This window comes from Antechinus flavipes, chromosome 5, assembly GCF_016432865.1.
Source record: "Antechinus flavipes isolate AdamAnt ecotype Samford, QLD, Australia chromosome 5, AdamAnt_v2, whole genome shotgun sequence".
In the NCBI taxonomy this organism is placed as follows: domain Eukaryota; kingdom Metazoa; phylum Chordata; class Mammalia; order Dasyuromorphia; family Dasyuridae; genus Antechinus; species Antechinus flavipes.
Window position 1 is genome coordinate 99479871 of NC_067402.1, and position 26091 is coordinate 99505961.

A 26091-nucleotide genomic window follows, 5' to 3' on the forward strand; every position below is an offset into this window, starting at 1 on the left:
AAGAAGGGGCTAAGATGTCAACTGATATTTTTATATTTTTGTAAATAAATAGTTTAGGGTAGATACCTACCCCTTTATCATGCTAATGGGGCCTGCTGCCCCCTCCCCTAGCCTTTAGAGAATAGATCACACTGAATTCTTGGGAACTGTGGGGGTGAATACTTTATTTGTAATTGTGGCCAGAGCCCCACAACCTGTGGTCCAAAAAAGGTGCTACCAGTCCAGCCTCTGGGATAGAGCTTCTCTTCAAACCCCTCAACAAACAGAGTACAAAGGTTGCTGGGAGTGAGCCAGCCAACAGCTTCAGTGTAAGAGCAAAAGCGTACTGCTGCCCAAGCTGTCAAGCTCCCCAAAAAGGAAAAGGATAGAGAGAAGGGTACAAAAGGATGCTGTGAAGCCTGTAAGATGACAAACAGGTGGTCCCATACCAGGTTGGGAAAGGGATATTGAAAATGAAGGAATTGGTCTCGGGTTCTGCTGCTTTCCATCATCTTTCTGTCCCCCTAAAACTGAAAAGGGACAAGCATTAAGACTAGCTGTAAATTTTCTTGTGGCTTTAAGGTGGGGAATGAGGATGAATTGAGTGAAGGAAGACTTGATCTGAAAGTAGGTAGTTCTCTGATCTGGAGTAGATCCTGAGTCTTCAAGATGTTCATCAATGAGTTCACCCTCATGTCTGGGCCCAGGTTGTGTGGCAGTTACGACACAGTACATGTCCATCCAGTGGAAAGCAACCATTCTCATCAGCTTCAATTGACAGGGGTTTCCCACAGTCCTGTTAAAAGGGACAAGATGGTAGAACACGATGCATATCTTCCCAGTGTAAACAGTTCCCTATCTCTCTATACACTTGTAGGCTCTATCAGTCAGCTATTTACCATCCTACTTCCCCCACTTCTCACCACCCTTTTACTTCCTCTTCTCCGCTCCAAGCTCCTCCCTTCTGGAGGTTTGGCAATTAACCATCCTGCCCCACCTCACCTCAAATCTTTTAAAAAGCCTCACCTGCCAAATATCTGTTTTCCTAAATCTTTTAGAATGGATGACCCCTAAATCCAGGGTTATAAGCTCAAGGTCACCCACTTCACTCCAACAAAGATCTTGAGGTGAAGAGGGAATGACCCACACCCCAATTTTTTTCCTGGACAACCTCTGAACATAATACAGGCTGGGATTTTTTAAAACCACCTTTGGTTTCTAATTGTAATGTCATCCCCTCACCACCCAACCCAAAACATGGAAACTTGGCAGAGTGGGAGAATGGGAAACTAGTGATTGTTCTGACCTCACACTTGTAACATTTCATGTGGAAGTTCTTGTCAAGAGCCACCACTCGGACAGTCTCATCTCGGCCAGGTTCAGGCATGATGGGCTCAGCACAAACTGAGCAGCGTGGGGCATACTGCCTGTGGAGGTAAGGAAAGTGAGGAAAATAGCTATCAGTGTCAGGTGGAATCTGGACTGGGGTGGAAGGAGAGAGGATGAGGAGATGCTGGAGCAGAAAAGAGGCGATACAAAATAAGGTCATTCAAAAAGGAAAGTCTCCTTTTTTATAGGGAAGCTCTGTAGCACAGTGAATAGAGGCACCTTAAAGTCAAGATCCAAATCCAAATCCAGTCTCAGAAACTAGCTTTGAGATCCTTAATCTCTTCCTCAGTTTCTTCATCTATAAAATAGGGATCATCTCCTGTGTTTAGCACAGGGACGCACATAGTAAGTATTACGAAAATGCTATCGTTACTAGATGACTTTCTAAGGTCACCACAGATGTCCCCATCCAGGCAAGTTTCTCACATTTAATTCCTGCCCTGGGAGCTAGATCTACCTACTTATTTCTCTTCAACTATACTCCTCCAACCCTTGGCTGAGCTAGGAGTTACACAAGTCCCCAGTGCCCTAGTTGCAAAAAAAAAAAAAAAAAAGAGAGAGAAACATTGAAACCCAAGGTCATTTCCTTGGAACATTGTTACAAATTAGAAATACTGAGAGAAAGAAGCTTTTGTGGGCTGGCCTGGGAATGTAACCACTATATATATATAATTCATTGTTTCTACAGAAAAATGTATCCCAAGTCAAACAATGCTCGGAAAAAGAGTTCTCAGGACACAAGCTTTGCATAAATTGGGAACCTTCATTAAAAACTACATATGCAGACAAGAGGAGTATAATATATGGATCCCAAGGATCCAGGAAGAGAAGGGTTAATGAAGCAGCAAAAAGCAAGCCAATATATTCCAATGTATTGTTTAAAGGGGAAGGAGGGAAGAGGGTGATGACAACTAGATTGTGCATCCAGGAAGAATCATCATCAAATATGGCCTTATAGTTATGTGACTTAAGGCAGGTCTGTTTGCCTCAGTTTCCTCAGCTATAAAATAAGATAGAGGGGGAAATGGCCAACCACTCCAGTATCATTGCCAAGAAACCCTAAATGGGGGACATGACTGAAAAACAACTAAACCAAGAAATTATAAAATAGACAAAGGCAGGTTAACTGGGCCCCTCCTGACGTAAGAAAAACTGGAAATAAAGAATTGCTTGTGAAATGCACCAAGTCAACAAAAAGCCCAGGCCCTATTGTGAGGGTAGACAAGGCTGGTTATTGCAAGATCAAGAGTCATTGCTCACCGGTGATAATCAGGGACACAGTGGGGCCGGTTGCTTTGGTCCACAATGAAGGAGGTCCCCTCCAGAGGGCAGGCACAGACCACACAGGTGAAGCACTGGGGATGAAAGGCCCGGCCTGTGGCTCTCAGCATGCGCTCAGTGATCGGCTCTCCACATGTGCTGCACTTCTCCAAGGTATTCTGGGTTTTCGTAGAACAGAGAAGGATGGCAAGGGACATTTATTAAATGCTTTATGAATAGTATTTGATTTAATTAAATAAGGGTCACAAAGGTCTGGAACCAACCTCCCCCTGTGTCTCCCCAAGCTGTGTCCTAGGTTTCCCCGTGTGTCTTCCTCACCTCATAGCACTGCTCACAGTAAGGTGCCCCTTCAAGGCTATAGAACTGCTGTCCCTGAAGCTGCCGCTCACACTGGTGACATGTGAAACACGTCACATGGAACAGACGCCCAAGTGCTCGGACTGCAGGCTGGGATCGTACCAGGGCCTGGTGGCACTGCCCACAATACTCTGGGGGAAGAAGGAGGGGAACACTGGGACAATAGAAATGGCAGGAAGGACGTGGGAGAGGAGCCAAAAGGTGCCAGTCACAACAATCAGGAGAAAGGCTGGCTGGAGATAGAGAGGGAGGGAACATGGTGGTATGGTAGTGACCTGGATCCCCTTCCTGTTTAAGGCCTTACTGGGAAAAGGGAGGGGAGGGGAACTCAAATCTCACCATTGGTAGAGGGTTTGTTACTAGATGGTTGCTCCATGTCCTTCATTAGCTGCTGTGTCAATTCTTCTAGCTCCTCTACCTCCCGAAGAGTCAGAGGTCCTGGGGCCCCAGGAGGACGTACCTAGAACCCCAACAGTCTTGTTTTTTCTCAGCATTTTCTGTTAGCATGGCCTTCACTTTAGTCTTCCCCAGCGGCTTCACCATCTGCCCCTCCACCCACTGCCAAAAGGTTTTGTCCTGATTACTAAAGCCCCTCATTCCCCATACCACCCCTACTACCATGGAGGAAGGAAAACAGGTTCCAACTACCCATACTTACCCCAGACACATTTTAATCCCTTTCCCCCAAAATCATCTATATGCAAAGTATCACAGACAGTGAGGAATAAGACTTGTGCAGATAAAGGCCACATACATTGCTTAGATCACTATAGCACTAGACATACACATCACAGACACACCAGAGCCAGAGATTATAGCATTCTAAAAGTGGAAGGGACCTGAGAAATTAGTGTGGCTGCAACATTTTACAGGTTAAGGAAATTGAGACCCAGAGATATACCAATTTGCCCAAAGTCACAGCGTGGCACAGTTAGGGCTGAACCTGCATTTCCATTGTCCAGACCAGGGCTCTTTCTATTAAGCCTCATATAGAAGGCAAAATACCCCAAACACCATCTGTGACAATTTTAAAATTAAATACATGGAAATCAATACAAAACCTAAATTTTTAGATGGATTTAAATATATATATATATATATTTAAGTGAAAATTCTCATAGGTTCAGGTAACTTTATTAACACCTAATGGTTGAGATGATGATGAGGGAAGATGTTTAATGATTCCCAGAATCAGAAAAAAAATTTTACAACCCAAACACAGAAGCCTCACAGAATACATAAATACATATACCCCTACAGCACATGCATAGCCCCCATCTCCAAAGAACATATACACCAGAGGCACACCTACCCGTCCCAACTGCTGCTGAGTAACCCTGCCAGCATAGAAATATAACACAAGGCAGGAAGATCAGGTTAAACCCAAAATGCTGCCTATGGGTCCCCTTAGCCATCCCACTTCTGAATTCTCACACCAGGAATCTCAGGGCCCTATGTTGGAACAAGGACTTCTGGGGGCCATGAACTGGATCCAAAGCACTTGTAGAGGAGGGGAATATTAAGGAAATATTATAGACAATTATATGTGGATACTATGAACCAATTTAGCCTTTCCCCAGAAAAACCATCCATAGGAAAGCCCCAGCCCACTTGGGAAAAGGCGAATTAGTCCAGACCACACTAGCATGCTAGATCATATTACCATTTGCTGGACACTACTAAAGAAAAAGTGCTGACTTTGCTACATGGACTCTAATTTCAATTGGATACAAATGCTATTCCAGCAGTTATTCAGCTCTCTCACTCTATTGCATTTTCTCCTTTTCTATTGCAAACCTTTTCCCGCTCTTCAAGCCCCCAATCTCCATTCCATTCCACTACCACCCCCTCACTCCCAATAGATGACTTCATCCCCTACTTTATTAAGAGAGCTCAAGTTCCCTTATATTCACTTATCTCCAAAAATCTCCAAAGCTACACTATTTTTAATACTAACTTAAAAAAAAAATCTTCATCATCTCCTTATTGTTTGTCTCAAAGAAAGAAATAGATCCCTTTTCCATGGCCTAGACATCCATCTTTGGTCTTAAAACAATCTACTATTAATCTCCTCATTATAGCAAGAACAAGTCCACACACCCCCCTCTGTAATTTTACCCGAGGAATTTGTGGCTCAGAAAGCTTAAGATACTTGTCCAAGGTCAGGTACTAAGCAGTAGAGCTGGAATTCTCTGACCACACATCCAGCAGTTTTTCCTAGTTACCTCCTTTTCAATATCTATTTCCATTATCTTTTTGCCTAGTAATATCTTAACAAATTTTCACTATTGGCTTTCCAAAGGCATCTTGAGTCAAACTTATTGCTTCCATTTCTTCCACCATTTGATCAGTTCTTCAGTTCTTATGTGTCTCCACCACACTACTGAAACAGCTAAAGATCACAAATAACCTTGTAGTGAAGAAATCTCCTGACTTTTCCTCAGATTTCATTTTCCCTAACTTCTTCAACACTGTGGACAAGCCCATATTTTTTGAAACTTTTCTTTAGCTTCTTTGCCATTGTCAGTCATTTCCCCTTGAGCTATGACAGTCTCCTTCATAGGTTACACTGCCTCTTATTCCTCCTTCAATGTGTATATTTTTCAAAATCTGGTTTCTTAGACTCTTCTCATTTTACTTCAATCTCATTTTTAACTTCCAAGTGGACAATTCTCATAATCGTACTCCTGACTCATAACTTAAACTTTTCCCTAAAGCAGATCTTCTCATTTACTCCTATCTGTCAACAATGCTTTCATTCTCCAGTCACCTAAATTGAAAGTCCTGAAGTCATCCCTCCGACTCCTCCCATAACTATTTACTTATCAATTCTTCTCATCCTTCACCTTCCTTACACTTCTTTCTCACTGCAGCCCCCAGGTAACTCAATCTTGGACTAGCACAAGTCTCCTAATAAGTCTCTCCCCACAATCTATCCTACCAATATCTTCCAGATCCTAAAGTATTTTGTACATATCAAAAACTTTCCCATTGCCTACAGAAAAATATTCGAAAGGCTTAACATCTCATAAACGTTCCAAACATTTCCCACTACTCCTCAAGGCTAATAACTCTCCAATCTAGCTAAAGTGAAACCCAACTGATTTTTGTAATATTTCACACACATTCCTACTGCCACTTTCTATCACTATTCATTATGTCCTATATTCCCACTCCCTAGAGTTCAGGATGCCCTCACTTTTCCTTTCTACTTCCTTCCTTCCTACTCTTCAAGGCCAAATTCTGGTTCTACTTCTTTTATAAAGTCATTCCCAAATGTCTCAAGCCCTGGAGAATCTCTCCATTCTGGATTTATTTATTTGGCACAGAACAGAATGTAGTATAAGCTAAGTATGTTTATGTGTACACCTTGTTCTTCCCAACTAGATGAGAAGTCTCAAGGATAGCCCATAATATATTTCTTAACAATTTCTAGAACCTGGAACATTACTCTACCATAGTAGATATTTAATAAAATTTGATGATATGTTATGTTAATGACGCTATTGCTAGAAAGCTCCCAAAGACCAAGGCCAACCCCCACCAAGTGAATAATGACTACTCAGGAAACAATGTGGACAGCTGATAAGGGAAAGTCAGTTGATTAGACTCCCTCATCCTCCCATGGTTAAAGGGTATGAACTTAAAAGACTAAGGGGAAAGTATCTAAATGCTGACCTAGTGATCTAGTCTTGAGACCCGCCACAGAGTAAAAGTAAGTTTAGAGGCCACAATCCAGAACAGCCCCACTAAAACACTAACCATTCAGGCCTTCTCTAAAATTTAATGATTTTACTTACCCATTCTCAACCCTGCCCCACCCAAACACCCTTCCAGGTCCCTCCTCTGGGGGTGCTGTTGCCCTTTTTCCCTTTACCCCACCACTCTAAACAGAAATACACCCTCCCATACTCCAACTTTAGCCTCCCTGATTTTCTACTTAGCCTCTCCTTTTCTACTTTTCCAATCCATTTAGTTCCCCCTCACCTGGTCCTGGGCAGGAGGGGGCACTGGACGTTGCTTCTCCTGAACACGGGGCTTCTCTCTCTGTTGAGCATAGGTGAAGCTGGGAGGCTGAGGCTGTTGAGAGGATCCTGTACTAGTAGGAAGTGAAGGGCCCCCCTTCTTATGAGGGGGACCTCCAGGTGCTGGAGGACTAAACTTAGGTGTCACAGGAGTGAATTTGGGGGCCACAGCATTAAACTTGGGGGTAGGATTAGGGGCTGGGGTCGAGATTGTGGATGGGGCTGGAGCCGGGGGTGGAATTACAGATGGTGTGGCAGATGGGGCTGATGCCAATGGAGGAGCTGGAGCTGGAGGAGCTGGAGGAGCTGAAGGAGCTGGAGCTGGGGGAGTTTGAGGCTGTGTGACTAAGGTCTTAGCCACAGATACAGAGCGAGATTGAGGAGGTCCAGTAGGAGCCAACCAAGGAGGAAGAGGTGCTGTGCTTGAAGCTGCAGGTGGGACACTTGGCTTGGGAGGGAATCGGGGGGCGGTTGGGAGAGGTACAGATCCAGATGAAACCTAAAAGGTAGGGAAGGTAGGGGGAAAATTGGTTTAGAGGATGACATTGTCTATCCTATCATACCCCTTCTTAGGTTCACTTTGTCTCTCTACAAAGACATTCCCCCCACATTTACATACATACATACACAAGTTTCTGACCTCCCCCCCTCCCATCCCTCACCCTGGGCTTGAAGGGGTCATTCCGAGCCATGTCATCCAACAAGGAGGACAGAGAGTCCATCTCCAGGTCAATGCTGCTCACCTTTCCTCTGGGCTGAAGAATAAAGAGTTTGAGGATCCAGCTAGACTTCTTTATATATCATGCATTGAGTTTAAGTCCCCTTCCCCAAGGATTTTCGATTTCTATATAATCTATAGGATTATGTAGAAATTTCATACATAGTTCCCTCCCCCCCACCAAATATTTCCCTGCCCATAACTGGAGGAAGTCATGTAGAAACAACAGGTCTTCTTCTAGCCCTTTTATGGAGTATCAATTTCAACCCAGTTTTACTTTCCCTTCACTTACCTGATGAGTTGGTGCCGGAGGGTCAACCCCCACTTCTTCAACAGGAGGTGGAGGGGAAGGGAATGTCTCTTCCTCAGGAGCAGGGGGGAATGGTTCCTCAAATGGAGGAGGGGGCGGTGGGAATGGCCCCCCCAGAGAAACATCTCCATCATCCCCAGCAAGCAAGGGAGGTGGTGGCAGAGGGAAATCTAGACGTAGAGAAAAGAGGTCCATTAAAAAAAGCTCCCCAAGTTCTCTCACTAAAACCCAAACTCCTAAGAACTGTTTTTCTCTCTAGGAGAGCCTGTAAGGGAAGACCCAAGATTGATTACTTGGCATCCTGTACAGATCTCTGAAGTCTTGGGTATCCCAGCAAAAGGTAAAGAACTCTTTACATTAAGGTGGTTTACTTCAGGAAGTCCTGCTGAGAAGGGGAACTCACTTCCCCTTTCAGTTTAGGAAGAAAACTCAAAAAGAGACTTGTCCCACATTCATTCTCTCTCACCCCCAGGCAAGGAATTTGAAACGGACCCAGGAGTCCTGGCTTGAGGCCACGGCTCCAAGATGAGGTAAGAACATCTGCTCAGGAATAAGTGGCTACGCCTGGCCCAACCCCCCCTCTCCACCTCCCCATTATCCATACAAGCTCCCCGAACCCCTGCCCCCCTTGACTTGCAGACATCTCCCCCAAATCCTTACCTTCCGGGGGTGGGGGTGGAATCTCGCCCACCTTGCCCATCTGGGCCCTCTGGGCCCCGGGCCCCGGAGGGTTCTCCGTAGCCCCGGCCCGGAAGGGGTTCACTTTTGGTTTGGGGGCCACGACCGGGGCAAACTTCTTCTGCGGGGCATAGAAAGCGGGCGCCGAGACAGAGACGGAGATCACGGGTGGGGGGCGGGGGGCCGCCATGCGGAGGCTGTGCTGGAGGAAGGGCCAGAGTTACTCTAAAGATCGATAGATGGATGAATGGATGGCTCAACCCGCAGCCCCCAGACTGGGAAATGCCCGCAGCCCCCACCCCCACTTTACATTTTCGGCCGCTGCCTGCCTGGCCCCCACCCCCACTCCTTTCTCACCGCGGAGCTCTGCCTGTCTACGCGATCGGTCCGAAAGAATAGTCGTCAGTGCTGCGTCCAGTACAGCTGTGACTCCGGGAGTCCGGGTGTCCCGAGCCGCTTCTAGCTGGAGGGAGGCCGGGGGGGCGGGGAGAGAGAGAGGCTGGGAGACCATACAAGGAGCGGCCCAGAGAGGGGGCGGGGAGAGCTCGAGGGGAGGAGGCGGGGAGAACTGGGGTGGCAAGGCTGGGCTGGGGGGATGGAAGAGCAGGAAACTCCCCCAGGAAGGGGCCCTGAGCACGCCTTGGGCGGGGGAAAGCAGAGAACTGTCCTCTTCCCCCCACACACACCCCAGCAAACCTCCCCGCCGGCTACAGAATCAGAAACCGACCAGCCCTCCCAAAACACGCTCAGCTGATGTCATTTCCTGACCTTCCTAACACCACCCCCACACCCCCCCACGGCGGCCCCCTCCTCCTTCCCAGACACACAGCTGCCAGAGATCTGACTCACAGTCCCGATTCCCCCATTCCACCCTATGCTCACCTCCCACCCTCTTTCGGGTTTGTGCCGGCCAAAGTCGGGTTGGGGGCGGGATGAGCAGCCCTAGCCCTTGCCCGCGACTTGGTCTTTTTAAGTCCAAACCAGCTGTTCCTACCAGCTGTTCTGTTTTAAACTCCTCTGCCTTATGCCCTCTTCCATCCAACTCCCCAAGAATTCCCGCCTATCTCCTGCTCTAGGACAAGACTACGAGGAGAAGGGACATAGACCTCCTTCTAAGCACTAACCAGATCTCTTCTCACTCCTCACTAGCCCGCCACTAACACACGTTTAGGACTCAAATCCACATTCTAGGGACAGGGAGGGAGGCGCTAGAGAAAGTGAAATGAGGAAGATCAGTTAAATAACCAAACCCTATTTCCCTGGGGTGAGGTCTCCAGATCAGAGATACGAGTTCAAAATAGGTCATTTCGTAGCTTCCCTCTTAGCAGCTCTGGAGTAGCCAGGACTCCACCCCAAAAGCCCCTCCGGGTCAGTGAATTTAAGTTTTAGAATCGCCCGAAGCATGCACTCTGCTGGCCCCTTAGTGGAGTGGGGAGTGTAACCTTTTTAGTTACTGAAGATTTGGGGGAGAGAATTAGGGAGGTATTTTTTCTCACACAACCGCTCTCCCTACTCTCCCTCCCTCTCCCCCGCCGCCCCGCCCTCGCCGACACACACACGTACTCACACACGAAAAAGCTAGAACCAATTCAGTTTGGGGCATCTCCACCCCGCCAAAAAAGAAAACCTAATGTGTAAGAAAAAATAAAATAAAAGAAGAGAACTATAAATGGAAAAGACCTTAGATCTAATCCAAATCTTCTTAAAGAGAATCTCTAGGCCATAAACAGTAAATGCTTTGTCTGGTGTCATATTACCCAGTAAGAACTGGGTGGGGACTTGTAGTCTCTAGTCATCTTCAGTCTTTATCCTTTATCACCAAATGCTATAGTTCTTCTTTTGAAGATATCTTCTGAAAGATAACAAGTCAATTGTCATTTATTCAGCACTTACTAGATGCCAGATCTGGGTTAAGCACTAGGAATTTCTGCCTTCAAATATTTTAAGTTCCAAACTCCTTCCAAGTCTCTAATGTACTCCCTTACTTTCTATTCCTACTACCTATCATATCAATTCAATAAACAAGTCAATTTACCAAATGTATTTGTTAATACTTATCATATATAATGTAAAGTGTTAGACATTGAATTTCAAAGTTGAAAACCAGCACTCACTCAAGCTGCTTATAAACTACTGAGGCTGTCATTTGCAAGAATTAGATAATACTCCACTCACAATTGGTTTCTCTTATTGGCCATTACAAGTTCAAGGTCCTTGGAGATCACTTTCCCTCAAACCATAACTAATTATCCCCTACTGATGTGTTGATTTTCACTAGGTAATAGTGAACAAATACCAAAAGATCAATGCAAAGACTGTTAATCAATTAGCCTAAGAAAAACATTACTAGAATAATCCCCCCATAAAATCAAACAATACTCTTCTACAAATACATACCATCAGTGAAAAAAAATTAACTATATGTAGGAAATATGTATAGAGGTGCACATATATAAGGAATACTTCTTCCAGAGTACACACAGGGACAGGCAACTCACACTTTTGATATCAAAGATGTGTTCCAGAGATGTTAGCATGATGCTCCAACTAAGAATACTTCCTCCCTCCGCCCCTTGGTTTCCATGGTTTCTGCCAAACATGGACCCACTAGATGAAAGGGTTGAATAGGTTTTTTCTGCTTTTAATTTTTAGCTTCCGCTAAAATCATCAGCTGAAGTGCTATATCTTCCTGTAAAAGGGAGAGAAATGGACTTTCCATCATAATTTTTTTAAGCTTAAAATCCAGAGGCTTCAAACCTTTTAGAATTGCAGTGCTTTCACATTTCAAGAAAAATTCTTGTTTTCCTTCACATTGATTAGTTTGGTAGTTTTCAGAATTGAGTGTCTGGATGGATTTTTCATTTTTATAAGCAGAGATTTTCTTTCTGGAATAAAGCTCTTTTAGATTGCAAAATAGTTAGTCCTTTTGTGCCCACAAGGCATGAAGTCTATTTTTTAACTCCAATTTCATAATTACCAAAAGTAGGGTCTTTATTCCAAACTTCTATCGAGTTTAAAATCAAAATCCTTATAATAACTGTTCAAATTCCAAATGTCAAACACTACCGATTCAGAAATAGTCTAGGGGCTTCCCTTTCAGCAAAAACCCCAGTTTTTCCCAACTTCAAGATAATTTTTGGGTCCCATATGTAAATGAATGGAAAGTGGGAAAAGGTAAAGGGATATTCCACTCCTCCCCATCACCTTTAGGTCCTGAATGAAGGTGTGGTTGGCAGAGAGAAATTAAAGAATTAAAAATTATTTCCTGGGGCAGTCAGGAAGAAGGCATTGATAATCCAGATCAGTTTAGTTTTATGATCCCATTTTGCAGAGATAATCCAGTCAGATATTCAATTTTTGTCAAATCCCTAAGGCTAAATTTTCCCTATAAAACAATTCATGGCCCAAGGCTTCACTATTACCCTCTTTTGGATTAGTGTTTGCCCCCAGCACTCTGCCAGGTGGGATCTTTTCCACTTACTCCAATTCCTCAGGCCAAGTGGTATCTCTCCTAACTCTACTCTGCTTCTCAACTCCACTTCTTGTCTTTATAGCTGACTAACTCTTTTAGGGTTTACCTGACACCTAATGACATACCTCAACCTTATGGGATACTCCCTTTCTACTGGGTAATTGTGAATTCCACTAAGGAACTTGTCTTTCATGTACTCTCCTACTTTATTTCATATTTATCATTCCTGATGCCTGTTGTATCCCATCATTTTGCTGTAACCTCTTCCCTAAGTAAATCTGTCTTTTGCCAAAGATCCTGACCATTGTGAATTTTTCATGTGACAGGACCCCAACATTTGGTGCCTACCATCATGTGGTGTCTGCATCGGAGTTCTTTATATATCCTTTCAAAGTTATTTATATATTAATTTCATATAGGCATAAGCACACATATATAAGATATTTAAGCTCTTAGTTTGGTCACCAACGTAATCTTAGTTTCAAGGGTTCAGGTTTCCTTCCTAAATTTGATTGACTCAATTAGGTCTTGATAAGAATGAAACTCAGGATTTCAGAATAGGGTGTTGACTCCTTTGCATTGACTACGCCTTCAATTGAAGGGAGACTGATAAGGTATTTTTCCTTAAGGAGAGGCCAAGGACTTTAGACTAGGTTCTTGATGTTCCTGTCCAACTCTTCATGACCCCTATTATGGTTTTCTTGGCAAAGATGCTGGAGTGGTTTGTCATTTCCTTCTCTAGCTCACTTTACAAATGAGGAAACTGAGGCAAACAGGGTTAAGTGATTTGCCCAGGATCACATAGCTAGTAAGTCTCTGAGGTCAGATTTGAATTCAGGAAAATGAGTCTCATATCAGGCCCAGCATTCTAGTCAATGTACTGCTTAGTTGCCCCCTTTTAGATCCTGTCACAATATAATTTCTTAAGATGTCCTCATTTAAGACGTGTGTGTATGTGGAATGGGGGTGGGTGTGAATGTATGTATGTATGTATCTATCTATCTATCTATATATATATATATACATCAATAAATCTCTTCTTAAATGTAGCTTGCTTGGGGGGGAAGAGGGGTGAGAGGGAGAAAAAAAGAATAAAGTAAATAAGGTGAGCAACAGAGAACCAAAGAACAATTTTCATAGGAGTAAAGAAAATATAGTCATTTGTAAATATAGTTTCTTCTACTAATATATATACTATCTTGATCTGGTAATTTGTATATATTTTGAATCATTTCTGATGTTCTGTTGGTCATATGACAATGTTCTCTTTTATTTTACTTCATTTTGTTTTGGGTTTTTTTTCTGTTTTCCTTTTTTTTTTCTTACTTTGTTTAAAAAAAAAAAGAAAAAGGAAAAATTTTTAAAAGATTTCCTCAAAGGAGAGACTTTAATAGATATATTCACAAATGTTATGTATGGGAGATACTTTGTTTTTAAAAGGCCATATTGGAAGCATTTTGTTCAACTAAATTAAATGTTTTTTTTTTCATAATTAACAAATAATGAATTCAATGGAATCTTAAAACTCTCTAATCTTTCAATCAGTTTGAAATAATAAAGGTGTGAACCATAGTTTATTTATTTGAATAAGGATGTTCTCAATTACTATATAGGTGATTCTCAGAAAGATTTTGTATAAATGAGAGAGTAGGTATATAGATGATTAATTTCTAATGATCTGTGGTTGCTTTTTCAGTACTACTAAAGTCCAAGATTCCCTTTTCCACACTTTTAATATCTTCTTTAAATGAAATGTATATATTAGTCTGCCAATGCGCATCACAATTGTGCAATATTCAATATGAGCTCTTCTATAATCCATTCATTTCCCCATCTTTGATCTTCTTAAGCACTATTTTGAGCTAATAATAGAAACAGAAAAAGCAGGACTTTTGGGTAACATAATCAACAAATAGAGGGCTAAATACTTTCTCCAGTCCTCACAAATCTCTCCAAAATAGGAACTATATGTAAGAGATAAGATATTTTCAGTTATCTCTATAATCTAAAACACTAAGAACCCTAATAAAGTAATAACTCAATGAAATGACAACAGAGGCTAATCCCTAAGAGGCTCACTCAGCAACTTTTCCCCATCCCAACCCCACCCCCATCCCAGGCTACCATACTCTGGCATGGCTGTACAAGGTAACTCATGCATTTGCAACAGGACTTAATTAACATTACTTTTCCCCTTGCATTGTGGAAAGATAAAAGCCAGAAACTTGCTCTGCCTGCAAAGACAACAAGCAGCTTGCTATGCTGTAACATTGCTCATCCCTAAACTGAGGAAAAAAAGGAACTGAGACAGAGCACCAACATATGTTGGGCTCTACCAGGTTTAAAGGAAAGTGCTTTGGTATACATCTGTGGCCAGTTCTGTCCCTTAAAGAATCACTTAAGGGTAGGGATTGAGGCAGCATGCAAAAAAGCTCAAATAGCTTTGAGATTGAGCTTTCAAGAAAACTTCTGTCATAAGGAAAGGAGTCACAAAGTGAATGATAGGAGGGTTTTCTTCAAGAGGAAGAAAACTCAGTTAAAAGATGTTGAGCACAAGCAAATGAACCAAAAGATAAGACATTAATAATAGAAAGGAATATGAACTTCCTCTAAATGAGTCTATATACATATGTATATTTATACACACATATATACAGATGTGTATATATTCTATGTATATGTATGTATGTGTATGTATATACATGTGTGCACGTGTGTCTGTATATGAACAAGTAGTTTTGTGGTCTTTTATGCTCAAAGAGAACAAAAATAACATCACAATATGTGGATGTGTATACATGTTTGCATGTGTGTCTGTATATGAACAAGTGGTTTTTGTGGTCTTTTATGCTCAAACAAAAATAACATCACTATATTGGAGTGAAGCTGCAGTATATCTCACTGTGATTAATCAGACCAATATAAGCTCAGAAGGCTCTACCACAGGTTATGCACAAATAGTACATATGAACATTTGGAGTGTAGAAGTCTCTAAATTTGTGCATTTCATGTTTCTTTTAAGTTATTGCAATTCTGCTTCATTCAAAGAGTACATCACCTTCTTTGATGTGGGCACACCATGTGCAGTGTTACCTGTGTCTCACAATTCATTCCAAAGTTCTTCAGACCTTGAGAGTCTCCTTATATGATTATTTTGACTTTCATTTGAGAGTTTGCCTTGTATGACTTCTCACAAAACAAACCTTTAGGCAAAAGTACTTTTGGCATTTGAACAAATTGGCCAGTCCATTGGAGTTGTGCTCCCTGAAATAGAGTTTGAATGTGTGGCAGTTCTGCTTGAAAAAGTATATGGCTATCTAATACTTCATCTTGCCAGGAAATCGTCAGAATATATCTAAGACAATTGAAATGAAAGCAATTCAATATGTTGGCATGGTACTGGTATAATCTCCAGATTTTACAGGCATACAACAATGAGGTCATCACGACAACTCTGTAGACCTTCAGTTTGTTAAGCAGTCTAGTCCTTCTCTCCTGGACTTTTCTTGGAAGACTCTCAAACACTCAACTAGTTCTGGCAATGTATGTATCAAATTCATCATCTATCTGTACATTTTTTGGAAAATATACTACAATGGTAAATGGATTTATCCACAGAATTCTAAATTTCTCCATTTGCTATCATGTAACTGATAGTTCCATGTGTGGATAGTGCCGATTGGTAGAAAACCTGGGTTTTTTGTTGTTAATTGTTAGACTGAAATTAGGACAAGCAACAGAGGATTATTCCACAATTTATTGCTTCTCAGCCTCAGATGCTACACTGAGTATACAATCATCCTGAACAGAAAATCATACACCAACTCTCCCTCCACTTTATTCTTGGCTTGTAGCCCTTTCAAGTTAAATAATTTACTGTCAATGTGACAATTGACCATGCTTTTTTTCATCCTCTTTGAATGTGATCAACAACATCAATGAAAACATCTTAAAAGCACTAGAAGTAACCATACAGATATGCTTTCCTTGATTAGTTACTGCGAAAGCATGAAGCATCTTCTATTATCCAGAATCCAGGCAAGCATGCCATCATAAAACTGACATATAATACTGATAAACTTCTTCAGGCAACCAAATTTTGCCATGTTCTTCCACAAGTCCTCATGACTGACACTAGAATGCCTTGATCAGACTGACAAACATTTTGTACAGACCTCTATTCTGCTCCTGGCATTTCTTTTGGAGTTGTTGGATTGAACACCATATTGAGTATTCCTCAGCCCTTTCTGAAACCACACTGACTCTAAGCTAGATGACCGTATTCCAGCTAAAGGATCAACCTGTTAATGAGGACTCTGGCAAGAATCTTGCTAAAATGAAAGAGACCCCCCTTTGACTGTCACAAGATAAGCTATTTCCTTTTCCTTTATAGGACAATGGAGATATCCTTGAACTTCAGGGGTGGAACTTCTTGTCATAGAACCCAAAAAATTTCAATCAGCTTATATAAGCCTTATAAATCTTGGCCACAATAGAATCAGCACCAGAAACTTTTTCATGTGAAAGGAATTTAGTGGCATTCAAAATCTCTTCTTCAGTTGGAAGTTAGGCTAGAGAGAGATTGACTTCAACTTGAAATATATGGTTGATAGCTTCAGCATTGGCTGATGACAATCTACTGAGAGCACTACAGAAGTGTTCAGCCTCTCCCCGGACCATATTCTTATCACTAATCAGTATGGCTCCATCAACACTGAATGGTTGAGAAACACCATTGATCTTTGGCTCATAAATGATATTCAGATCATCATAAAAGTACTTTGGATTGTTACTATCAGCATAAAATTGAATTTCATCTGCTTACTTATTAAGACAAGAATCCTGCATGTCTCTCAGTTTTACTTGCTTTAATCTGTTAATAATAAAAATTTTGTTAGCATCTTGCTTTGGAGGCTCCATTTTTGTCAAATTCAAATGTTTAACTCAGAAAAGATAAGTCTATGATTGGTCTAGCACTCTATACCATGCCTCCTTCCTCACTCCCCCATCCTGTCTGTCTCTTCTTAGAATGATAGTCAATTAAAGGCCAAAGTTTTCTGCAAAGGTGCATCTACAAAGTTTTATTGTGTTTAGGTAAATAGAAGATAGTGTTGGTGATGAGAAAATCATGAAGACACAAGTCTTCAATTGTAAATTGTTATGATTCTTACAAGGTGCTAAGTCACTGGAATTGATAGGCACTCCAGGAGATTCACAAGTCAGGAAGGACAAACCTACTAACCCACAAGCCCACTCTCAGAGGAGGAATCAACCTTAGAATTTACCCCTTTAAGAGATCATATATAAGGAGCTCCCACAAGCCAACTAGAGACTCTGGGAGATTGAGAAGCCAGGATTCAGAGTTGAGCTAGAGGCTGAAGCTGATAGAGCTAAAGGACTAGCAACAAGAGCTCTCAGAAGCAAGGGGTTATTTTGGAAGAGACAATAAAGGAATGGACTTTAACCCCTGGCTGCATTTGAGGTGATTATTACTTTGAACTGAAACTAATGCTGCCTCCAGAAGCTCCCCAGGAAACCTGCTCCCAGAGAACAATTATATTTGAGAAAAGAGAATATTACAGTAAGTAACCATTGCTGTTGCTGTTTCCAACTCTATTCCTTCCAAGGACTCTGCCATATTTAGTAGTCTGAGGCTACTCTAAGATTAAAGTCACCTAGAATTATAGGCTTGTCCTGAGAGGAATAATTCATTCAAACCCCTGCTCTATTCCAATCAGTATTAATCAATTTGATAGAATTATGTCAAAGTTGTGTATATAAGGCCCTAGAGCTATGAACTTCAGATTCTAAGTTCACTTGCTTACTTATAGGAAGTTAACTAAAGGCCCTTCACCCTTATTTTGCCTTATGATGTGACCAAGACCAGCATGACAGATATCATAATTATATGGAAAGTCTCCCAAAACATTTTTGTATCTCTGGACCAATCACTTGTCCTATAGGAGCAGGTGGCCATCTAATGACCACTAACCATCTTATGACCACTTAGGTCATTGATTGTTATAGCTCCACCTAATTGTGACCCTGCTGGTATTCATATCTTAGTCTCTGTATTATATGTTAACCAATGAAATTGCTGTTCTATATTTAGCATAACTGTTAACCCTATAAAAATATAGCCCTAAGGAGAGGTAGCATCTCAGATCATAATGAAGATCTAAGATCTACTTCATTGGAGGGGACCAGAGAGGGGACCATTTAACAAAGTGTCATTAACTCAGAATTCTTCCTCTGTCTCTTTTATTGTAGGTGGGATAGTTTTAATCCCCATAGTCACATTGATGTTGACAGTCTCCAGGTCTTCATAAAATTTTTCTTTGACTTCATCAGGTTTCATTGTGGTAGGAGCATATGAACATTAGTTGTGGTAGCAATCATGGTGTGTGTGTGTGTGTGTGTGTGTGTGTTGACCCTACGATAGGATCCTCTGCTTGCAGAAGTAAGCAGACCAGATAATTTTTAGGACATTTTTCTAACTTCTTCACTCAACAAGATAAATAATGTGGTTCTTAGAAAAGGCTGTTTAGTCCCCAGGGGGCTGCCAAATCCCACTACTGCTTCAGTTCAGAGACAAGATTACCCAGGTAATGTAATTGTAGCTCCCAATTTATTTGTTACTGTTTCATCTTTTGACTATCACCACAGGAGTTTGAGGTACATAAAAATGATTGAATGGTCAAAAGACCCAAGCATAAATTACATTTAAGTGAGGCAGAATTGCTTGAATTGCTGGTCCAGAATCATCAGAATCCAGTGGCAAGATAAAAACCAATATGACTGGCAATGATCTAGGATGCAGTGGATGACCTTGGCATCTCTCACTCTGGTCAAGATCTAAATACTACCCAGTTGAGGAGAAAATAAAATTGGTGACTTTGCACAGCCCTCCCTCAATTAAATCCAATTCACTAGCCTGTCATGGCATCATTTCTTTATTGTCACAGACTGCTTTTAAGAACAAAGGACAAACATCAACAACAAACTCTCCACAATACTTGCTTCTACCACCTTCTTAGGTCATTGGAACAAATTGTTCATATCCACCCATTCGGTCAGGAAAAGTTTTCACATGTTTTGGGTAGACATCCTCTTAACTTACCAATGGGTTTGAGGCTTGTCAATTATCCTTAACATGGTTTAACCCATCTGCCAAATTGTTTTCCCCAAGTATGGCAAGTATGCATACTACAGCTTCTTAAAACCATAGGTGAGAATTGGGTAGCAAGTAGATCCCAAAGGTGGAAAGCAGCCCTTAAAAAGGGCTCAGCAGCCATTACATCAGAGATACTAATCTGCCTTCACACTCATACACCTCATGAATAAGTAGTTCAAGAAAAAGAAACTGAATCACCTAATACCCATTGAGGAAAAAAAAAAAAAAAAAAACCCAGTGGATTTCTAAGAGAATGGAATCAAAACAGGATATTAATGGATTAAGACACGGAGAAAAGCAAGATAGTTCCTCACCTCAAAGAGTTTACAGGCAGTGGTGGCCAGGGAATGTTTTAGTTAGAGAAATGATATTGACCTCAATTAAAATGGATCCTAGAAAGAAAGTGACATACTGGCACCAAAAAAATATATATCTTCCAAAACACTCTTGGTTAATTTTGGTTGTGTAAAAGTTTTTTTTTTTTCAGTTTCATGCCATCAAAGTTATCTATTTAATCTTTTGCAATTATGTCTGTTCTTTATTTGGTTAAGAAAATACTTCCTACCCAAAACTGAGAAAAACATGTCACTTAATTGTCTTCTAATTTTCTTAATTTTATGATCTTTAATATTAAGATCACTTATCCATTAGGTGAGTTCCAATAATCTTGTGATGATGAGAACCATCTATAGCCAAAGAGAGTACTATGGGAATTGAAGGTGGATCACAACATAGCATTTTCACTCTTTTTGTTGCGATTTGCTTGAATTTTATTTTCTTTCTCTTTTTTTTTTTTAACTTTTTGGTCTGATTTTTCTTGTGCAGCAAGATAATTGTATAAATATGTATGCCTATATTGAATTTAACATATACTGTTACCATGTTTAACATATATTGGATTACATGCCATCTAGAGGAAGGGGGAAGGGGAAGAGGGGAAGGAATTGGAATACAAGGTTTTTCAAGGGTCAGTGTTGAAAAATTGTCCTTGTATATGTTTTGAAAATAAAAACATCCATAAAAAATCACTTACTCATTTAGAATTTATTGTGGAATATGGTATGAAATATTAGTCTAATACTAATTTCTGCAAGTTTTCTTTCTAGTGTTCCCAACAGATTTTGTTTTTCTTTGTTTGTTTGTTTGTTAATCAAATAGGGGGTTCTTTCCTAAGTAATTTATATTTTGAAATACTGGGTCATTAAGTTTCAGTTTCTGATTCTTCATTGTCCAATGATACACTTCTTTTTTAAAACAATACCAAATGGTTTTAATGACTATTGCTTTATAATATAGTTTGAAACCTGAAATTGCATAATAATTGTTCTTCTCTGTTAATACAAGGAGTTACTTCACCCAAAAGAGTGCCCCCTACATTGATGAAATCATTGAGGGAAAGAAAAAGAAAATAAAAAGAAGAGAATAGCTTTAATTGACACTCTCATCTAATCAAATAGGTTCAGTATAAAAAAAGAGATTGAAGATTTCTTTCCTATGTGATAGGTTTCAAGTTAGAAGGCATCTTCAAGAATATCAAAACAGTCCCTTCATGAGGGACATGAGGAAAGAGAGGCTCCAAGAATACAAGTGACTTGTATAGATTCATATCTGTACATAAGTAAATGATAGCACCAGAAATTGAATTGAGATCCTCTGATGCTGTTTTCTTTCATGGAAAATTTCTTCAATATTATTTGTACTCTATTCAGAAGTCTCTGGATTCCTAGAGTTCTTAATTTAGACAAAACAAAACAAAAACTCCGAATTTTCTGGCAATAACTTTAAGACACTATGGTTTTCACTAATGAGCAAGCCAAAATTCCTGAATATTTCACCAAAAATAGTCAGCTTATTCAGGCACTTCTCTATCCCACTCCTATTTCTTGGTATCTGCTGTTGCCTATTCTCCACTCTTGTTCCTTCCATATCTCCACTATATATTCTACTCCAGAACATTAAAAAAACACCCCACAAATTCCTTCAGTGTTAATTTATTTTTATATTCTATAGTCTAAGAAGTAATACATGAGAATGAATGGTTGATAGATTCTGTTTTCAGGAGTATTTATTATATCAAATGAATCCAAAATGAAAATTTCAGAAAGGAAAGGGAAGATATTTTTTGTTTATAATTCTTCTAATTCAAATTTAATAGTACTACACTGATCAACTAGGATCTGCATTTTTGAACCACATAATAAAAACACATTAAGTAAAAAAGAACTTGGAGTTCTCAGGGAGATTTCAGAATAACTTTCTGATATGCTTAATTCCCTAGAGAAGCTTCACTTCTCTCCCCACACATCTTTTTCAATATTCATTTTTGTCAGATTTTGTGTTCCAAAATACTCCAATCCTTTTCCAAGCTTTAAGGAAAAGATGCGATAAGGGCTTAATCTTTACTTAGTTTAGTTTTTTCCTTAATATTTTGATCATTTTGTTTTGGTTACCTTTGTAATTCTCTATATTTTATCTTATTTGTATTTAAGAAGATTATTCTGAGAAGGGGTCCATAGGCTTTCCCAGACTTCCAAAAAGTCTGATCCAAAAAGGCTCAGAACCTTTGGGCTAAAGAGTGTAATTTTTGTTTAACTCTCTAGGAGGTAATTTGAAGGAATTTAGAGGATCAGGGTACTTTTCAGAGGGCTGCTCTCTCGCTTTCCTAGGTTTGTTCTTTCTGTCCTTACAGCTGATCAAAGAATCCCTGATTTGACTGTATAAAAGTAATACTAACTGGGAACCACATTAGATCAGCAAGATTCAGCAGTAATAGAATAGGTAGCCCAACATTCCATAAACCTGAAAACACATACTGGTTAAGGAGCTCCCTATATAATAAGAATTTCTGGGAATCTGAAAAGATCAGAAAGATCTGAGTTCAAATCCAGCCTCAGACACTAGCTGTGTGACTGTATGAGTCAATTATCTCCTATTTGTTTCAGTTCCCCATCTATAAAATTGGGACACACTGGAGAGGAAATCGTAAGAATACTCCTTGCTCTCAAGAAATTCACAGTCTAATAGGAGAAACAGATACCCTATGAAGAAAAGTATTCACAGTAGCACATCTCCTATCAGGGGAAAAAAGTGGAAACAAAGTGCATTCCCATTGAATGGCTGAAAAGAAACATGGGAAGGCTTGTATGTGCTCATATACAACAAAGTAAACAGAACCAGCAGGACAATATGTACAATGATTATGATAAGGTAAGTGAAAAGACCATTAAAAGGCAACTGAACTCTGATTAAATTTAATGAACAATCGTGGGTCTAGAGAACAGATGGTGAAACACATTTTTCTTCTCTTAGTAAAGGAAAGGGGAACTATAGTTCTGGAATGTAACAATGTAGCATATGTTGTTAGATGTGGTAATTTTGTAGGTCCGTTTTCTTGGTTTTTTTTTTTTTTTTTTTTTTTTTTTTTTTTTAATAAGGAAGGATTTAATGAGTCGGGGATGGGAAAGAGAAAGACAGCAAACCAATAAATCACCCAACAAAATGATTGCTAAAGTTTGGGGATACAAAGGTAGAAAATAATCCTTGTCTTCAAGGAGCTTTTATTCTAGTCAGTGGAGAAAGAAAGAAAGAAAGAAAGAAAGAAAGAAAGAAGAAAGAAAGAAAGAAAGAAAGAAAGAAAGAAAGAAAGAAAGAAAGAAAGAAAGGAAGGAAGGAAGGAAGGAAGGAAGGAAGGAAGGAAGGAAGAAGGAAGGAAGGAAGGAAGGAAAGGAGAAAAGGAAGAAAGAAAGAAGGAAATGAAAGAAAGAAAGAAACTGTTCTATTAAGCACTTACTCTGTGCCATACACTATGTCAAGTGCTAAGAATACAAATTGCATGCAAGTTCCTTGCCCTCAAAGTTCCAATTTAGTGGGAAAAAACAACACATGGAAGGGAACTGAAAGGGGCAGTCAATCACAAGACTGAAACCAAGATTGGGATATGAATCTGGGACTCATCCATATCTTACCAAATAAATAAGAAAGTACAATTTTATATGTACTCTTTTAAAGTAACTGATTTGAAACTGTTTATATTTTTCCTACTTTTGTATCATTACTGAGAGGGAGGGAGAGCAGTTTCATCCTGAGAATATATTTTTCTTCTTCATTTTTAGGTCTCATATGTAGAACAATAGAGGGGTTGACGAGGTAATTGGTAACTGAAAAAGTTGTTGTTTGTATATGTATGAACCTTGAAAACAGAGATTGATTGGCTTCTTCCATGAAAACATTTTTTTATCTGGAATGTATGCTAGGGGGCACTGTGATGCAATCTTTCCATATCTATTCTTTTGAGTTCCAATTAATTATTTTATTTCTTCAGATTTCTGTCTGGATGTTTAGGCTGGCCTTTTGTCTAGAGCAGATTCAGAACAATTAAAGTTCTCTCATGAGAAAGTTGACTATCTCATGTAAAGGCCTATTTATCTACCTTGCTTCCTTACTGATAGTGAATATGACAACTTTTCTGACAAAGGAGAACACATCATTAAAAGTGAATAACCATAGATATGTATATGTACTCCCAATAAACAATTGCTTGGAGCCCTCCTCTTGGAATCTGAAAAGGCTCTCGTTGCTTTAAGGAGTATTGAAGAGCTTGACTTGGGATTGTTATGTCCAACTCAAGCATAAAAAACAGAGGGCCCTATACAGAAGTCTGCTGTGTCTTAGCCATCTCTGGGCCTCAAACATTTGTTATAATAAGTTTCTTAATTAACACCCCCCCCCCATGCTTTATCTAATCTTTCTGTTTCTATTTTGTAGGAAAGACCAAGACATTTGGTGACCTTGTGAGATTATTGAAAGTGTACTCAGTGAGACCATCAGTGGTATGGCAGAGATTTAAATTTCACAAATGGAATGAACAGCCTGCTCGGGGCATTGCTATTTATATTGCAGCACGGCATCATTTTTCTCAACACTGCAATCTGGGAAAATTCTTAGACAACAACCTAGGGGATCATATTTACAAAATGCATGATGAAGCCCTCTATGGAACTTCTTAGTTAAATTATATTTATAATTTCTTATAATCAAAGAAAAGGCTCCATTACTATCTTCCACTTAAGCTAAAAGGACAGCTGCTAATGTAAGTGCTATTCATACCATGAAGACAGATATTTCTCACCAAGAGAATGATAAGAATACAAGTAATAGATGTTCTGCAATATCCACAGATCAACTTTTGGCAGGCTAGGCTGATATTCTAATCATAGGCTCTAAGAAGTGGAATACAAATGCTATAAATTGAAGGACACCTTGAAAAGGTATGCCGTTCAGAATTCACAGGAGTAAAGCCCAGAAACTGTCATAGCAATTCAAATCACTTGGAATCAAATGATCTTGACTATTTATATAATCAGTTAATTTCAGAATTCTATCATATTCACTGGGTCAATTGTAATATACTCTATAATCAGTCATGAGCACAAAATGGAAGTTGACTCTGGTTGTGGTACATTAATAATCAGTAAAGATATCTTCCGTAATATTTCCTCACAAGTTTCATTGTAAAAGTTATTGAGACCATCATTCATCCTTTTAAAAAACACATTGTTTTTTTTTTCTTGTGTTTATATCACTCACATTTCCCATTATGTACCTTTTCAGAGAGTCACCCCTTATAACAAAAAAAAAAGAAAAAAGTTTAGTAAAACTAATATATCAAAAAAAATCTATACTTATGCTTCCCCACTTTTGCCAAGAATCTGAAGGAACTATTTTCTCCTATAATCTCTTCAGGGCCAAATTTGATTATTATAATTTCCATTCATTCCTTAAAATGGTTTTTTTTTTGATGCTTTTGTTTTTTTATGCCACAATTGTTTCCCAATGTAACATATCTAACTCAATTAGAAGCTTGCCCTGGAACAAAGAAAAATATTTTTATGAAACTAACCAATACAGCAATCATAAAAGATAGTATGTACTTAATATTTTGTGCCCAACGACCTTTTTTCTAATTAATGAAATGTTTCAGCATCTCTTCTCTGGGACCATGATTGTTCCTTCCATTTCATTTGAGATCAGTTGTGTTTTAGTGCTGTTTCCCTTTACCTTATTATAGTCATTATGAATATTGTTCCAATTCTGTTTACTTTATTCTCTCTTCCCATGTTTCTCTGAATTCCTCATTTTTATTGTTCTCTATGGTCAACAATATTCCATTACATTCATAAACCACAATCTGTTCAGTCATTTTCTTCTAATCGATGGGTACCCATTTTGCTTCTAGTCTTTCACTACCACAAAAAGTCCTGCTAGCATAAAATTGAAAAAGCTTTTTATGTTTAAAATCAATGAATATTGGATTAGGAAAGGAACTAGAGATTTCAACCATTTCCATCAAATATCATAAATAAGAGTTTTGATAGACTAGCTTTATGGATAAAGAATTAATGAAACAGATTACATGAATAATTAATATTTTTTAAATTGCAAAATGTAAATGACAATGTGAAAACATATTCCAAACAACATAAAAACATGTATAATCAAAAAAATCACTAAAAGGGAGTAAACTTTAAGTAACTGAAAAAATAGTCAGTGAAGGAGAAAGAGGCAATAAGATATAGTGTTTAGAAAAGTGGTCTCTACTTCAAGAAAACCTTGGTTTAAGCCCTGTCTCTAAAACATACTGTCTCTATGACCCTGGGCATTTAACCTCTTAGTACCCTAGGCAATGAGGAACATAAATTGAAGATCAGG

General features: G+C 39.6%; 1 protein-coding gene and 1 long non-coding RNA gene across 5 annotated transcripts; one reads left to right on the forward strand and one right to left on the reverse strand.

Moving 5' to 3' along the window:
* Positions 1–144: 144 nt before the first annotated feature.
* Positions 145–9448, reverse strand: ZYX (zyxin). 4 transcript variants are annotated; one of them, XM_051962976.1, is made up of 10 exons: positions 9095–9445; positions 8720–8934; positions 8042–8229; positions 7694–7786; positions 6994–7530; positions 3346–3466; positions 2968–3137; positions 2629–2807; positions 1286–1406; positions 145–775 (listed from the first exon to the last, which is right to left on the reverse strand). In XM_051962976.1, the coding sequence occupies exons 2-10, from the start codon at positions 8925–8927 to the stop codon at positions 671–673; spliced, it is 1722 nt and encodes a 573-aa protein (XP_051818936.1). In that variant the 5' UTR covers positions 8928–8934; positions 9095–9445; the 3' UTR covers positions 145–670. The 4 variants fall into 4 exon arrangements, with proteins under 4 accessions (XP_051818936.1, XP_051818935.1, XP_051818937.1 ...); XM_051962975.1 differs by having other exon boundaries at positions 8720–8939; XM_051962977.1 differs by lacking the exon at positions 7694–7786 and having other exon boundaries at positions 8720–8939; positions 9095–9448.
* Positions 8473–25635, forward strand: LOC127539029 (uncharacterized). Its single transcript, XR_007947809.1, has 3 exons — positions 8473–8589; positions 22326–22590; positions 24148–25635. It is a non-coding gene; the product is annotated as an uncharacterized LOC127539029 (long non-coding RNA).
* The last annotated feature ends 456 nt before the right edge of the window (positions 25636–26091 follow it).